Genomic DNA, 14,110 nt, shown 5'->3' with positions numbered 1-14,110 from the left:
AAATATCATAGAGCTAAAGACCCTGAGCTATAAAGAGAGGCTGGAATCTCTCTCCCTTTCTTCAGTGCCTTATAGACTTTTGAAGGGAGACCACACTGTTAGGTACCCAATCATTTTGGACCTCCTGTTTTCTCTGCTAGACCAGTATCTCCACCAGTACTATAAACAGGGTCTTAAATCTTCACCAACTTGTAAGTAAAACAGGGTGGATGGACTGTTTTATAACCCAGTGCTTCCCAAATCTCTAGAATAAATGTCCCTTGCATGTTAAGCAGTGTAATTCACTTGATTGGATGGGTATCCACAACCTTACTGAGGGATTCACTGGTGTGACCATTCTGGCGAAAGGGAATGTATTGGCCAGGCATGGATGGTCGTAAGACTTGGGATATCTATGAATCTATGAAAAAGATGCTCAAATACATAGATGCACATACACTAAACAGGACTGAACACAAATTGTTCCTAGAAATGTCCTTTGCAGTCAAACTCAAACAAACAGTCTAATTCATTCAGTAATGAGTTGCATGAGTATATAATAGTGCATTCATTTCACATCTTATCCTGTGAGTACTAAATTGTCTTGCAAGGCTTAGTAGTTATTTAATAGTTTTATTTGTTTCCTTTTATTAACTGGGATAATCCGACAGATGTAGAAGCTCCTTTTTGTCAGAGTCCTGGGAAGAAAAGTTCCACATACAAATTAATTTATCATTTGTAGGCATTGTTTACATACATCTACATCATATTAATTCAGCTCACATTTCACTGGAAAGTGTAGGTATGTGGATGTTTAGCAGTGAAGTGATCTACATCCAAAACAGCACAGAGATACCTGCGGCCTGAAGCGCTATGTCTGTAGCATGGATTAAATTCTTTCTGCTTTATACTCACTGTGCTAAGCAGGAAACTATCTAGTGGAACTCAGTTGTTTTTTGTTAGGTTGAGTATCGTTTTTCTTTTTATTTGTCTTACATGCAATCTGAACATTGTTTATGGAGCTAGTTTGGATGCAAGTAGCATCTACAGTTTGACTCTTCTCTGCAATTTAAGTTGCTGGCAGATTATACATGTGCAGTTTATATTCAGGTTGGTGTATACATGCCTTTGCCCCCACAAAAACATACACATTGTACAAGAATATAGTTGAGTGTATTTATTTAAAACACACTTGAAGTACAGAATTGTATTGTCTTATGGAGCTCTCTACATTACTACTACATGCCATGTTCGTTTTATGCATAAGGTGAAATAAAAAGTTGCAATAGACTGTTGTTGTCTCCTTAATTGCTTTCTGCTTAAGCCTGCTGCCTGCTAGGACCACTGGATCCCATGACAATGAAATAATAAAGTAATTATAGAAAAAATGAACGAATGAATTAATTAAGAAAGATTAATGAAGATAATTTTGTCGCTGCAGCTTTAATGTGCTTTGGTGTTACTGAAGTATCATTAAAGTACAGGGATTAACAGAGTGTATAATTTCTTTCCATGCAGGGATCCCACGTGACTCGTTGGCCTGGATTTTATATCCTGCAGTGGAAAATGCATATGCCTTCCTCCTCTTCTGCATCCAGCCTGCCTCGTGTAGATGATGTCCTTGCATCACTACAGGTCTCCTCTCACAAATGCAAAGTCATGTACTACACGGAAGTGCTTGCCTCAGAGGAGTTTAGGTTTGTGGTCTCTCGAGGTGTGATTGTCATTTTAGTATTTATTTATCATTTGTTGTACACAAATTATTTGCTAGCACAAACCATTGGGTCTTCTTCCTATTCTGATTAGTACTGCTTAATTACTTTTGAGTGTTTGTTGTTTTTTTTTGGGGGGGGGGTTGTTGTTGTTTTGGGTCATTCTTACATCTGTTGATATATTTGGTGTAGCCTTAACCAAGTCATTGTCATTCCATCCACTCTGTGATCTTCCTTCCATTACTGCAAAGACTGTCTTCACTAATGGTTGCTTCCTATTTTTCAGTGCCCTCTCAGTAAAAAAGTGCTTTATATCGCATTTGCTTGAACTCATTTTGGTTGTGTTTGGAGCTAGTCTGATTATTAAATTTTGTCCATTTTTATTTTCTCAAGTGAGATACATATAACTTTTTAGCGTGCTCATTCTTGTCCATTGCGTGTCATGCTTGTGACTTTTGCAATTTCTTCACATGCCCAGGTTTGTTGCTGTTCCATCTTATTCTGTGTTATGCCTGTGTTGTAGTACTGTAGTGTTCTACTGTGGCATCATGGGTCCTGACCTGCTAATTCACAGTTTATTTATTTATTTATCTGTAGTTAACTGGGTTAGTCCACTGGGCTGGTGGCCCATTTTCATTGGAGACCCGAGGAGAAAAGCTCCACACAAAAGTAACAGTAACAATACAGTAATGAAAACAACAACAAAGTTTACATTACAAGCAATATGAATTTGTATACATAACTACATGCATTCATGCCATCAATGAATAAAGGTACTTAACAAAACATACAGTCATGTCGTAGTGGGAATAATTAACAAAGCATAAAATTCAGCAAAAAACAGTAGCTAAAAAGTAGAAGAGGTGGAAATTTGTAGTAAAAGTGAAGATATGCAAATAGGGCATCAGAAAAAAAAGCTTTTGTACATCTTTAATGACTAAAACCGAGTTGGTAGAGAGGAAGAAAATTGAGTAATAAATAGAAGGGTTGAGATCAAGGGGTGAGGAGGAAAGTTTAGGGGCATCAAGAGAGTGAAAGAAAGCAGGGTATGAGAAGAGCAACAGGGGGAAGGGGGAGAAGTAGAGCAGATAAGGAAGAGAAAGAAGAGATGTAAAGTACAGAATGTCTCAGTGGCAGAGCTGAGGGACTACATTACTAGTATTTATGAAAGTTATTAAAGTAAGGAGAGGAAAATTGTTATGGTCTAACAATTAGATGAAGTATGTGTTATGTTTGGTGGTGACAGGTGCAGGAGGGAGAGCTAGCAAGGTCATTCTTCAGTTCTATTTAAAAATGAAATGACAATTGAATAGAGCATATATCATTTGGGGGGGGGGTGTTCCAGGTTTGCGATATAGAGTTATAAAGTAATCTGCCTCATCTGCATGAGAGCTATAATTTTTTTTGCAATGAATATTGTCTACTGAGATTTCAGAATGATATTCCAGTTATTAGTACCACAGTAGAGAAACATTTGCACAATTCAGATGAAGCACTGTGAACAGAAGCCACAAGTTTACACCTTACTGGAAGCAAGTATTTTTTTTTAATGCAGCACTTTGGATTTGTGGTAGATGTGATTGATTTATTTCCTGTAAAGACTGCAGTCAAAGCAGTTGTGGCAGCTCCATTTCCTAAATATGCTACTAAGTAAAAAGTATACTTAGGTTTATTTAATTATTGTAAATATGCTGTTAAATTCAAAGCATACTTGGGATTATTCAATTACTGTAACAAGATCTCACCAAACCAGGCAGCCTCATGAAACCCATTAACTCTTTTGTTATACAAGGATGTACAATGGACATGGGGAAAAAAGGTAAAGGAATTTCAAATTGCTAAACATTTGCTACAGTCTGCTGATGTACTTATTCATTATTTACCTGACAGAGCTCATTCTTTCCTGTGTTTCCTTACATTATAGTGCAACAGCTCAGCTTTCATGAAGAATTCTTGCCTGTAGTTAGAACCTACTTGGTTTTACATCTCAAATGCTAACACCAGCTAAGAAAAAATATTCACAAATGAGCAAGAAAAATTTAGCATTATTTTTAAGTTAGAATCCACAGTTCATAAACAGGATAAATATTTCTGTGATCGAGCTTTTTTTACATATTTATATTTATAAGTATATATATATATATATATATATATATATATATATATATATATATATGTATGTATATATCTTTGCATATATATATATATATATATATATATATATATATATATATATATATATATATATATTTATGGGTCCCCTTCAGAATTTCTAATCTTAAAATATGATCGAAGACCATATGTTCGAAGTTTTAAAACTTAAAAATTCTGAATGGGGATCAGCATTCAGCGCAGACTGGGAGATTTCCCTTGTCCTCGCTGTAGTGCAATCTCGGAGTTGGTATATTTAAGTTGTGGGGGGGTGTGAGGTGCAGGGGGGCTTGCCCCCCTGCTATACACAGTTTATTTTTTGTTGTTTGTCTTTTGCAGGTCAGCTGCACATTTTCGAGCATTCAAATTTTTGATCATGTGAAGTAGACCCATATATATATATATATATATATATATATATATATATATATGTATATATTGAAAGAACATCTCATTGAACACCCTCAGCTGTGTCACAATTGATTGGAGGCAGAGGGTGTCAAGACTGGCAGTTATGTTACTCTATGAAATTACAGTACAATGGGGATTAAGAATATGCCCTTTCCTTGCTGTGCACAGTCTTAGAATTAGTATCCTATTTCATCCATCCCTCTAGTCCAACTGATGGCTACTGAGACACTTGTCAAATCCATTCTGGCCTTTCACTAGTGTTCCTAGCCTTGAACTCCTTCCAATTTGTTCTCCTCATCCTTTTGTGTGCTAAGTAACTATCTCCTGATGTCATTTACTGCCATCTTGATCAGACGAGTTCTGCACTGCAACTGTGATCCTTCTTATACTAATATTTCTTAACCTTTACTAAAACATTTTAATTAGATGTTGCTCTTTATAGTCTTCTCCCTCTCGTTTTTTTTTCATATATATATATATATATATATATATATATATATATATATATATATATATATATTTATGTTATGTATGTATATATGTATGTATTCGTGGGTCCCGGTAACTTTGTCGATGGTACTTTGGTCATTACGAATTCATCGAACCCTAAACACCGAAATGCCACAACAGCGAACGGCCAAACCCGCAAATTTTTTCCTTGGGAAAAGATGTATTTGTCCATTCCCGGACTTTGCCCTTTACCCCAACGTTGAGCGATTTCTGAGTTGGTATATTTAGTTAGGTGGGGTGTGGGGGGCATAGCCCCCCCACTTAAATTACATTTGAAGTGTTTGTGTTGTTTGTATGGCCACGCAAATTTTTTCCCTAGGAAAAAATTTGTGGCTTTGGTCATTCGATGTTGTGGCGTTTCAGTGTTTAGGGTTCGATGAATTTGTATTCGAAAGACTTGTATTTTCGATTACTTGATATAGACTCAAACCATTTACAGGCTGCCCTTGTCCATTAGAGACATAGGTGCCAAACCAGGGATGAATTCCCTCTTCTCCATCCGGTTGTCCGAGTTACACTTTGAATTGGGTTAGGGAGGAACTCTGCTTCACATGGATCGAAAGCCTGTTCCAGAGATGGGATACTCTCCTGGATACATACCTGTCTGTCCAACAGGTCCTATTTATGTCCCAGGCAAGGTTTAAGTCTTTAGAATGAGTAATTTTGCTGCTGTTTGTATAACAGATATGCAGGTAGTCCATTAGAGTGGGGTCTGACAATGCCTTGTATGCCAGGCATACATATCCCCTCAACAGCCTGTAGGAGACAGAATACAGGGATAGGGCCTTGAGACAGTCTGCATAGGACATGTTATTTACACTCTGAATTATTTTAGTGAGGAACATCTGTGGACATTCTAATTGTTGGATATGTCTAGTTAGGTAGGTACCCAAGGGGGCATTGTACTCAGTGATAGGTCTGATGAATACAGTGGAACAATGACTTTCTGGGACCTAGATACCACACCTTTATTTAAAAGTTGCACAGCATGGAATGATTTCCTTACTAATGTAGACAAGTGATGGACAAAGACTAGATTACTGTCTATGTGTGTCCCCAAGTCCTTGACTACTGAGTCAACTCTTAGGGGTGTGTAGTAAATTGGTGGCACCCTCTGTGGCAGTGGCTGCTTCAGATACCTACAGAAAAGTGCACTATCTGTCTTGTTTTTCATCGAATACATCAGAAAAATCAGTTTCAGAAGCAAGAAATTAAGGTATGATATGCTACAATGCTGAGAATCTGCTTGAAATTTGATCTCTAATTTTGCAATACTTTATTTATTATGAGCTACAAACAGTGAGGCCTGTAAGGCCTAACACACTCCAGGAACTAGAATAACTAGGCATCTTGCTGAAACATGGCCAAAAATACACAGATCTGGCTAAGCTTACATTCATCACCCCTGGCAGATGCATAAAAAGAAAAAGATGTGAAAGATCAAGAAAAAGAAGCACCAGAGCAGGAATTACAGCCAGACTGAAAGGTAATCCACACAGGCCTGCACTTCCTTCCTTGCTGCTGGCTAGTGTACACTCCGTAGAGAGTAAGATGGATTACTTAAACCTGGAACTCTCTGCACATACTAAGGTGAGAAACAGTTGTTTATTTGTATTCACTGAAACTTGGCTTAACTCCAACATGAATGACCGCACAGTAAATGTAGAGGGAATGACATTATTTTATGCTGACAGAATTCATTCACTTTGTGTCAAGTCTCGTGAAGGGGGTGCATGTATATACGCGAACAACGACTGGTGTATTAACTGTGTTGTGGTCACCTCACACTGCTCAGAAAACATTGAATTTTTGTCTCTAAAATACAGGCCCTTTTACTTGCCTTGAGAGAGTTTAATGGAGTGAGCATAACAATTCTTTACATTCCACCAATGCAGCACTTGCCACTCTATACCAGTCCATAAGTGAACTCCAGAACATGAACCCAGAGTTTGTCCATGTAATTGCAGGTGACTTTAACCAAGCCAACCTGAAATCGGTACTGCCCCACTACAATCAGCATGTGAACTTCGCAACCAGAGGGAAGAATACACTAGATAAGGTTTCCACCAACATAAAACTGGTATATAGGGCAGCACCTTATCCACATCTGGCAACTCTTGCCATCACATTGTTTCCTGCATACAAACCAGTGCTAGAATCAGGAAAACAATCAAGGAAGCAAATAAGGTTATGACCTGAAGGTGTGGTCACAGCACTGCAAGACTGCTTCGAGAGTACAGACTGGTCGATGTTCAGGGAGGCAGCCACAATGAATCACCAAATAGACCTGGAAGAATATGCAGAATCTGTCATGGCCTACATCTCAAAATGTGTGGATGATGTGACGAATATCAAAGACATCACTATATGTGCAAACCAAAATCAATGGCTGTCCAGTGAGGTGTACAAGCTTATAAAGGCAGGTAATGTAGCATTCATATTTAAAGACAAGGATGCCCTATGGGTGGCCAGAGCAAACCTAAACAAAGGCATAAAAGAGGCAAAAAGAGCCTACAGAAGAAAAATTCAGGGTCACTTTAATGACCAAAGGGACTCTAGGCATCTATAGAAAGGCATACAAGCCATAACTGACTACAAACCTTCATCCATCCAGTGTGATGACAGTACAGAATTCTTAAACAAACTAAACAACCTCTTCATCAGGTTTAATGCAGACAACAAAACTGTGGCAAATAAACTACCGGTCGGTCAGGATGAGGACGTGCTATGCTTCAGCACAGTTGACGTACTGAAACCTTAGAGACGAGTCAACCCAAGGAAAGCGGCTGGTCTGGATAAAATTATGGGCAGGGTTCTAAGGGCCTGTGCTGCACAGCTGGCATCTGTACTCACAGACATTTTCAATACATCATTGCGATTAGCCATCATATCTAGATGCTTTAAGCACATGACTGTCATTCCCTTACCCATGAAACCATAACCAGCATGTCTGAATGATTATTGCCCATTTGCTCTAACATCGATAGTAATCAAGTGTTTTGAGCGACTGATCAAGGACCACATCTCAGCAGGCATACCTACAACACTAAATACATCGCAGTTTGCCTACAAGTCAGACTTCTGCACAGCAGATGCCATCTCTTCACCACTTCATGAAACCTTGACTCACTTGGAAAATAAGGACTGTTATGTCAGAATGTTGTTCATCGACTTCAGTTCCGCCTTTAATACTGTCATCTCCAAGAACCTAGTGATGAAACTTACCCAAATGGGCATCAACACCCCCTTGTGCAATTGGATACTGGAATTTCTCACAGACAGACCACAAAAGGTATGTGTGGGAAATAATAGCTCTAAAGGCATAACTGTGAACACGGATGTACCACAGGGCTGTGTCCTGATTCCTGTACTATTCATCTTGCTTAGACATGAGTGTGTAGCCAGATATGAATCCAACAGAATTATCAAGTTTACAGATGATACCACAGTCATAGGTCTTGTCAGGAACAGCTTGGAAACAACATATAGGAGTGAAGTGGAACATCTGCTAGGCTGGTGTGACAGCAACAATCTGGCATTGAATGTCAGGAAGACCAAAGAACTGATTGTGGACTTTTGGAGGTTTAAGGGAGCACATCAACCTTTGGAAATCAAGGGAGTAAGAGTCAAGAGCACTAAGTTCTTGGGTATATACATATCAGAGGATCTGTCTTGGTCGGTGCACACCAACCACACTGTCAAAAAAGCACAGCAATGTTTGCACTTCCTATGAAAACTGAGGAAAACAAACCTGTCACAGTCCCTCCTCCAAACCTTCTGTAGATGGAACTATCAAGAATGGACTGAGAAACAACATCATTGTATGGTATGGGAACTGTAATATCTCAGATCACAAGGCTCTCCAAAGAGTAGTAACAGCAGCAGAAAGAATCATTGGTTCTCCACTGGCATCCTTGGATAACTTACATGAATCTCGATGTATTGGAAGAGCTATAATGATAATAAATGACCATAGTCATCCTGCTTGTGGTATGTTCTCCCACCTTTCCTTGGGTAGAGGTTACCCCATCATGCACTGTAGGACTTCCAGGCTCAATACAAGCTTTTTCCCTTTATCCACCAGATTGCTGAACTCTAACAACAGCCATGCCAAAAGCCATTCTGCTCCTTCAACCAATTAACTGAATATCCTCTTGACTAATCCAGTAAATGACATAGTCTCATGTCCATTTATTCTAAGATCACAACTACTACTACTAGTAGCATACCTTAGTACAATATCCAAATCTTCATCTGTCCTGAAACTTGAATGCACAATACTCTATGCAATATTTTTGCTTCACAGGTACCTATTAATGGAAAATTCAAGTTCATGCAATATCTATGTCTGTAAGTGTCTATCCTAGTATTACTAAATAGTAACTGCACGTATGTATGTTTCTTGCACTGGAAATGAAGCAACATAATTTTGTTTAGCTGCACTATGTGCAGATCTAAATGACAATAAAGTTTTCTTTGACTTTGATTCAATATGAAAGTTACCATTTCTTGGCATATGGACGGTGCGGTGGTGCAGCGGTAGCATTGTCACCACACAGCAAGAGGTTCTCTGGTTTGATTCTTGGCTTGTGTGCCTTCTGTGTGGAGTCTGCATGTCCTCCCTTGCATTCATGTGGGTTTCTTCCAGGTGCTCCAATTTTCTCCCACATTACAAACACATGCATCTAGAGCATTTCTCCTCAGGCCTCCACTGAAAATTGGCTTTGTTCCAAGTCGGACTTTCCCAGTAAACAGATGTTAAATAAATAAATAATTTAGTTTTAGTCCATGACTCTGACACTAGTTGTTTGTCTGTGTCAGCCTTTCCTGGAGAACATTTGTGTCAGTGGGCGATTCAATAACAGCTCCTAATTTTCAATCATTGCAAATTTAGTCAGCCAGATGCCATTGACCTTGGCTTTGACCTAGGAGAAGTAAATCCCAAAAAGGAGCAGTCCCAGCACTGATCCTTGAGGGACTCTGCTTGTGTCTGGTCTCTTTGTAGAGGTGGGCTCCCCAATTCTAACTTCCTGGGTCATGTCTGTGAGCCAGCTGGCTATCCACCAGGTGACTTAAGGGTTTGTACCTAACCTCTTAAGTTTGTCAACAATGCCCGAGTGGAGTATTGTGTCAAATGCCTTGGCCAGGTCAAGGTAGGCAGTGTGAATCATTTTGCCCTCATCCATTGATTTGGTGACCCTCTCAAAGAAATCCACCAGGTTGAGTAAGCATGACCTGCCGTTGATGAAACTAAACTGGGTTGGGTCAAGTGTTTGGAGGTTTCCTCTTTCCATATAGGAATTCTGCAATGGATGTGCAGCATTCAATGATCACAACTCTCATATCTCACGCCTGCATTAACTACATCTGGAGACATCATCTCAGGTAGTGGTTAACATTCTTGGTGGTCTTAGTGGGACAACCTGTTGTGCTACAACTTCCATCAGCAATACTAAGCATAGACACCTTGTAACTGGGGTGAGGATGACATTTTTATGGAAGATTGTCTAAGTTGTTTGGACACAAAGGCCAAACTACACATCAGTATTGTGAAGATGAGGTCAGTTTCCAGAGTGTTGCAGGAATTTCAGAACATCCTTCTTCCAGGTGTTATAGCTATTCAGAAGGACAGACCTAAAGTGCATCTCATTACAAGAGAACAGTGTGAAGTAAGATTTACATACTTAGGCTTTGCATAGATCTTGCATGCTTCAAACAACATATGTGCAAAATGTCCTTCCTTTTAAACAACCAAAACGTTGTGCATTAAAATTACTCCTTCAGCATTAACCTTCCTCCCAAATTCTTCAGTAAATATAAGCTAATGTGCTTACTGCATAGTAAACATGCCTGCAGTAGCATGTCTGCATTGGGTTTTTTGTCTTGTTTTCAGTTTTCTGTGCGTCAGAGAAGCTGGATGCAATATTATGGGTATTTAGAGTGATTATTATACTGTGTACTGAAAGAAAATATGGTTTGCTTGCTGCCTAGCCTTATGCCTATTTGGTCTGCTTTCTTGGAGTCTTGCAAAAGGTGTGGGTTGAGGCAACAATGTTAAGCTCTTTTCATGCAAGATGTATATTTAAGATTGTGTATCCTCTACATTCATGAACACCCATATTGCATGGGTGGAGCTGCTAAGCAGTTTGTTGTGCTTCTGACACTGAGGGACAAGTCCAATAGTCTACATTTGACAGCCCTGGATGGACGATTCACTCAGCCATGTGTGCTTACACTGCTACTACTTACCATTACAATACCTTTTTAACCTTTTTCTCCCCGTAAATTACCATTTTTCTGATTGGTAGTCGATGGTGAATCACCAACCATTCAGAAAATTAAAATTTAAGAGGAGAAAAGGGTTAAAGTAGAATTTTAGAGCACAGTGTGTTATATCTCCTGAGGTTAAAAATAGTCCCGACAGCACATGGGTGAGTCACAGACCAACTGTGAACTTACTAAAATAACTGGGACCTGGGATATAATCATGATGCTCTTGAAAACAGGATAATACATGTCAAATCATGAGTGTTCCTATATCTGGACAGGTGAAAAGTGGGATTTCCTTTGTAATTTGTACTCTTGTCTAGTGCCACATAGCATAAGCTTCTGTTCAGTCCTTAATATAACTAGTATGGATTAATAAAAACTCTGGGATCATGGTAGGACAGGCAGGTGGGGAGGCTGCCAGCTGTTCTTTGTAGAACAGGGAGTGGACATAGTCTAGAGGAAATGTACAATATCTGCCTGTGCTTGGTCAGCATGAGTTACTGAGGATAGTGTTTGCCTGACAAAAGCATTCAGTTATAATACTAGCTGTCACATTACCATTGTACAATCAAGGGAAGTACCTGGCCACAAAGAGTGTAATAACAATAGTACAGTAAGAGGCTTCTGAATATGTTGTGTTGCATTTCATTGCTTTTAGATCCATAGGATTTGAACAGCTGTGAATTTTGTGTCTGCCTATGTGTATGGGTATATATGTATCACAGGGGTTACACATTTGCACTTTGGTGGTCTGAAAGATTTACAGAATTTAAACTAGCATGTTAACTGCTTCAAATACTTTATAAAGGGGCCCATGCCTTTGTTTATTTTGCATTGTAATGTTTAAAATAAGAAGCACTGTTTTCTATAGTATGTATATTATAATTTGTGTTGTAAAATAAACATAATACATTAATCCAAACTATGATAATGAAATGAAAATATTTATCAGAAATTGAGTGATGAGAAGTACATCACATACATGGATCAGAAGGTTGGAAAAAAGATACAAAATATGCAGTTGGTTTTTGATTGACAGGCTGATCATGATTACAGAGAGATCCTTTTTGAATATAATTATAGAATTGTTTGTTTAGTGTATTGCTAGTTTTGTGAAAGCGCTATTTGCCGGCTAGAATACATTTGCTGAAAGATTTAAAAGTTTAATGTGGTGTGTTTTAGGTTTTTTAGTAGGAGCTGCAGTGACCCTTAAGCAACTTTCCCCTTTTGCGGACTGCAGCTGAGGAATGTTGGTAAGATTAAAATCTTACAGACGGCAAGAGTCAGTAGAGTTAAATGCACCCATCATGGTAGAAAGCATGATAATACTAGTTAGAAACATCTGTTATGACAAGAACTGAGCAAGGTCTTCAGTAAAGGATAGTGGAATGGAAGGTGGCACCCAGTTGACTTTGGGACCAGTTGACATAATGGTTAAGGTCTTCACTTCACACATAAAAGGTACAAGTTTTAGTCCTAACCTCAAATTAATGCCTGTATGGAGTTTGCATATTCTCCCTGTGTCTCTATGGGGTTCCTTCCATATGCCAAAAACATGCTGAGTATTTTCATCTCAAACTCACCCAAGAGTGGCATTGTGGGCAGCAGAAGCACAGACTCTAGGTGGTGCCCTATAAGGGGGAAGTGTTGCATAGACAAAGAGGTTTGGGCATATACTGTGGTGCACAGTATCCTCAAAATAGGAAAACATGATTCACAGACTGCACACTGCTAGTCACTCAGTGGTGTAAAATATGGCTCTAGGTGATTTGGTTGTGTTGACTAATGTCAACTAATTGGCCTTGCTTTTTGCCAGTGATAAGCGGATTGAGGTCCTGGCCTACTCAGACTTATGCCAGGGACCCATGCTAACAGTGGGTGGAGTGTATGTGCCACAAATGTTGGGTGTGTGCCCCCCATAAAGCCAAGCAGCCCTGGGTCAGTAAGCTACTGGCAAGCAGATGTCCAGTTACCCAGCTTGGGTTAACTGCATAGCTTGGCTGAGTGTAAGCTAGACATAAAACCAATCAACCTGCCAAAGATGAACTAAGAATTGCTATACTCAGTATAGGTTCACTGACAAGATAGAGTTTGTACGTGGATAGCATAATGGTAAGTAAGAGGTCGGACTTCCTATTTATCCAGGAGACAAGATGGAAAGGCAGTGCAGCAAAGCTACTTGGCTTGGGTTCCAGAGTCTACCACTCAGGAGGATGACAAGCTAAAATCGGTGTGGGAATGTGGTGAGAGAAAGGCATCAGAAAACAGTGAGAGATATTATCAGAATTAGTGCTTAAAAATTCTGCATAAAAAGAGAAAATTTGGTTTACCTGATATCTAGTACAATGGGCCAGGCCAAAGACCCTTTTCAGCCATATGAGACATAAGGTAAGATGCTTGTATAAGGAACACAGGGTGGGAAAAAGTCATAAAGAGGCAAGCCCATGAACAGCACAGTGGTGCAGAAGGTAAGCATTGTACTTTAAAGTACTTAGTTCGCCAGCTTGGTTCCTGGTTGGGGCTTTTTCTTCCATGTGTGTATGATCTTCCTGTGTCTCTGTAACATTTTGCTGTGGTATCTGTTATTCTTCCATGTCCAAAGACATGCCATTAAGTCAGTTAGTGTTCCTCCTAAGTTACCCATAGGTTTGCATGAGTGTGTGTGTTTGTCTGTGTGTGTGTGTCTGCATGTGTGAGCTCTGGCAGTAAAACCCTTGACAAGAACACATGGAAGCTGTGTTTAATATTTTAATTTATAGATACAGTTTTTACATAAACCTTTCCAAGGAATTTCTAAATACAACTCTTCTGATACATCCCATTTAACAGATGATCTAATAATTGTCATTTTCATTCATTCCTCAACTGATGGGTTTTGGATGTGACTCAAATCCAACTCAACCACTTCTTCTAGATCTTTAGATCCAACTGTCGGGCTCCTCCCTTTACCCATAATGTACTGCCAACCTAACATCCCTCAGATCTTGTTTGCCGCCATATCACTTCAGAAGTGGATCCATCATCTCTCAAGCTACCTTGACTACCATTGTTGGTACCTTTCCCTTTCCTTTTTACCC

General features: G+C 39.2%; 1 protein-coding gene across 3 annotated transcripts in view; it reads left to right on the top strand.

Annotated features, from left to right (window-relative positions):
• The window catches only part of LOC122816582 (SEC14-like protein 5), a 1,360,693-nt gene that overhangs the window by 1,331,611 nt on the left and 14,972 nt on the right, over window positions 1-14,110 (top strand). For 2 of the 3 annotated variants that reach the window (XM_044089470.1, XM_044089469.1), the window contains one exon: window positions 1,498-1,676. In XM_044089470.1, coding sequence (XP_043945405.1) covers window positions 1,498-1,676 — 179 coding nt within the window. Of the gene's footprint in view, window positions 1-1,497; window positions 1,694-14,110 lie in introns of all 3 variants that reach the window. The other variant, XM_044089471.1, reaches the window with a different exon arrangement.

This window comes from Protopterus annectens, chromosome 12.part0 (genome assembly GCF_019279795.1).
Source record: "Protopterus annectens isolate FY-2018-M chromosome 12.part0, PAN1.0, whole genome shotgun sequence".
NCBI lineage: Eukaryota > Metazoa > Chordata > Ceratodontiformes > Protopteridae > Protopterus > Protopterus annectens.
This window is presented reverse-complemented; position numbering and strand designations above follow the sequence as displayed.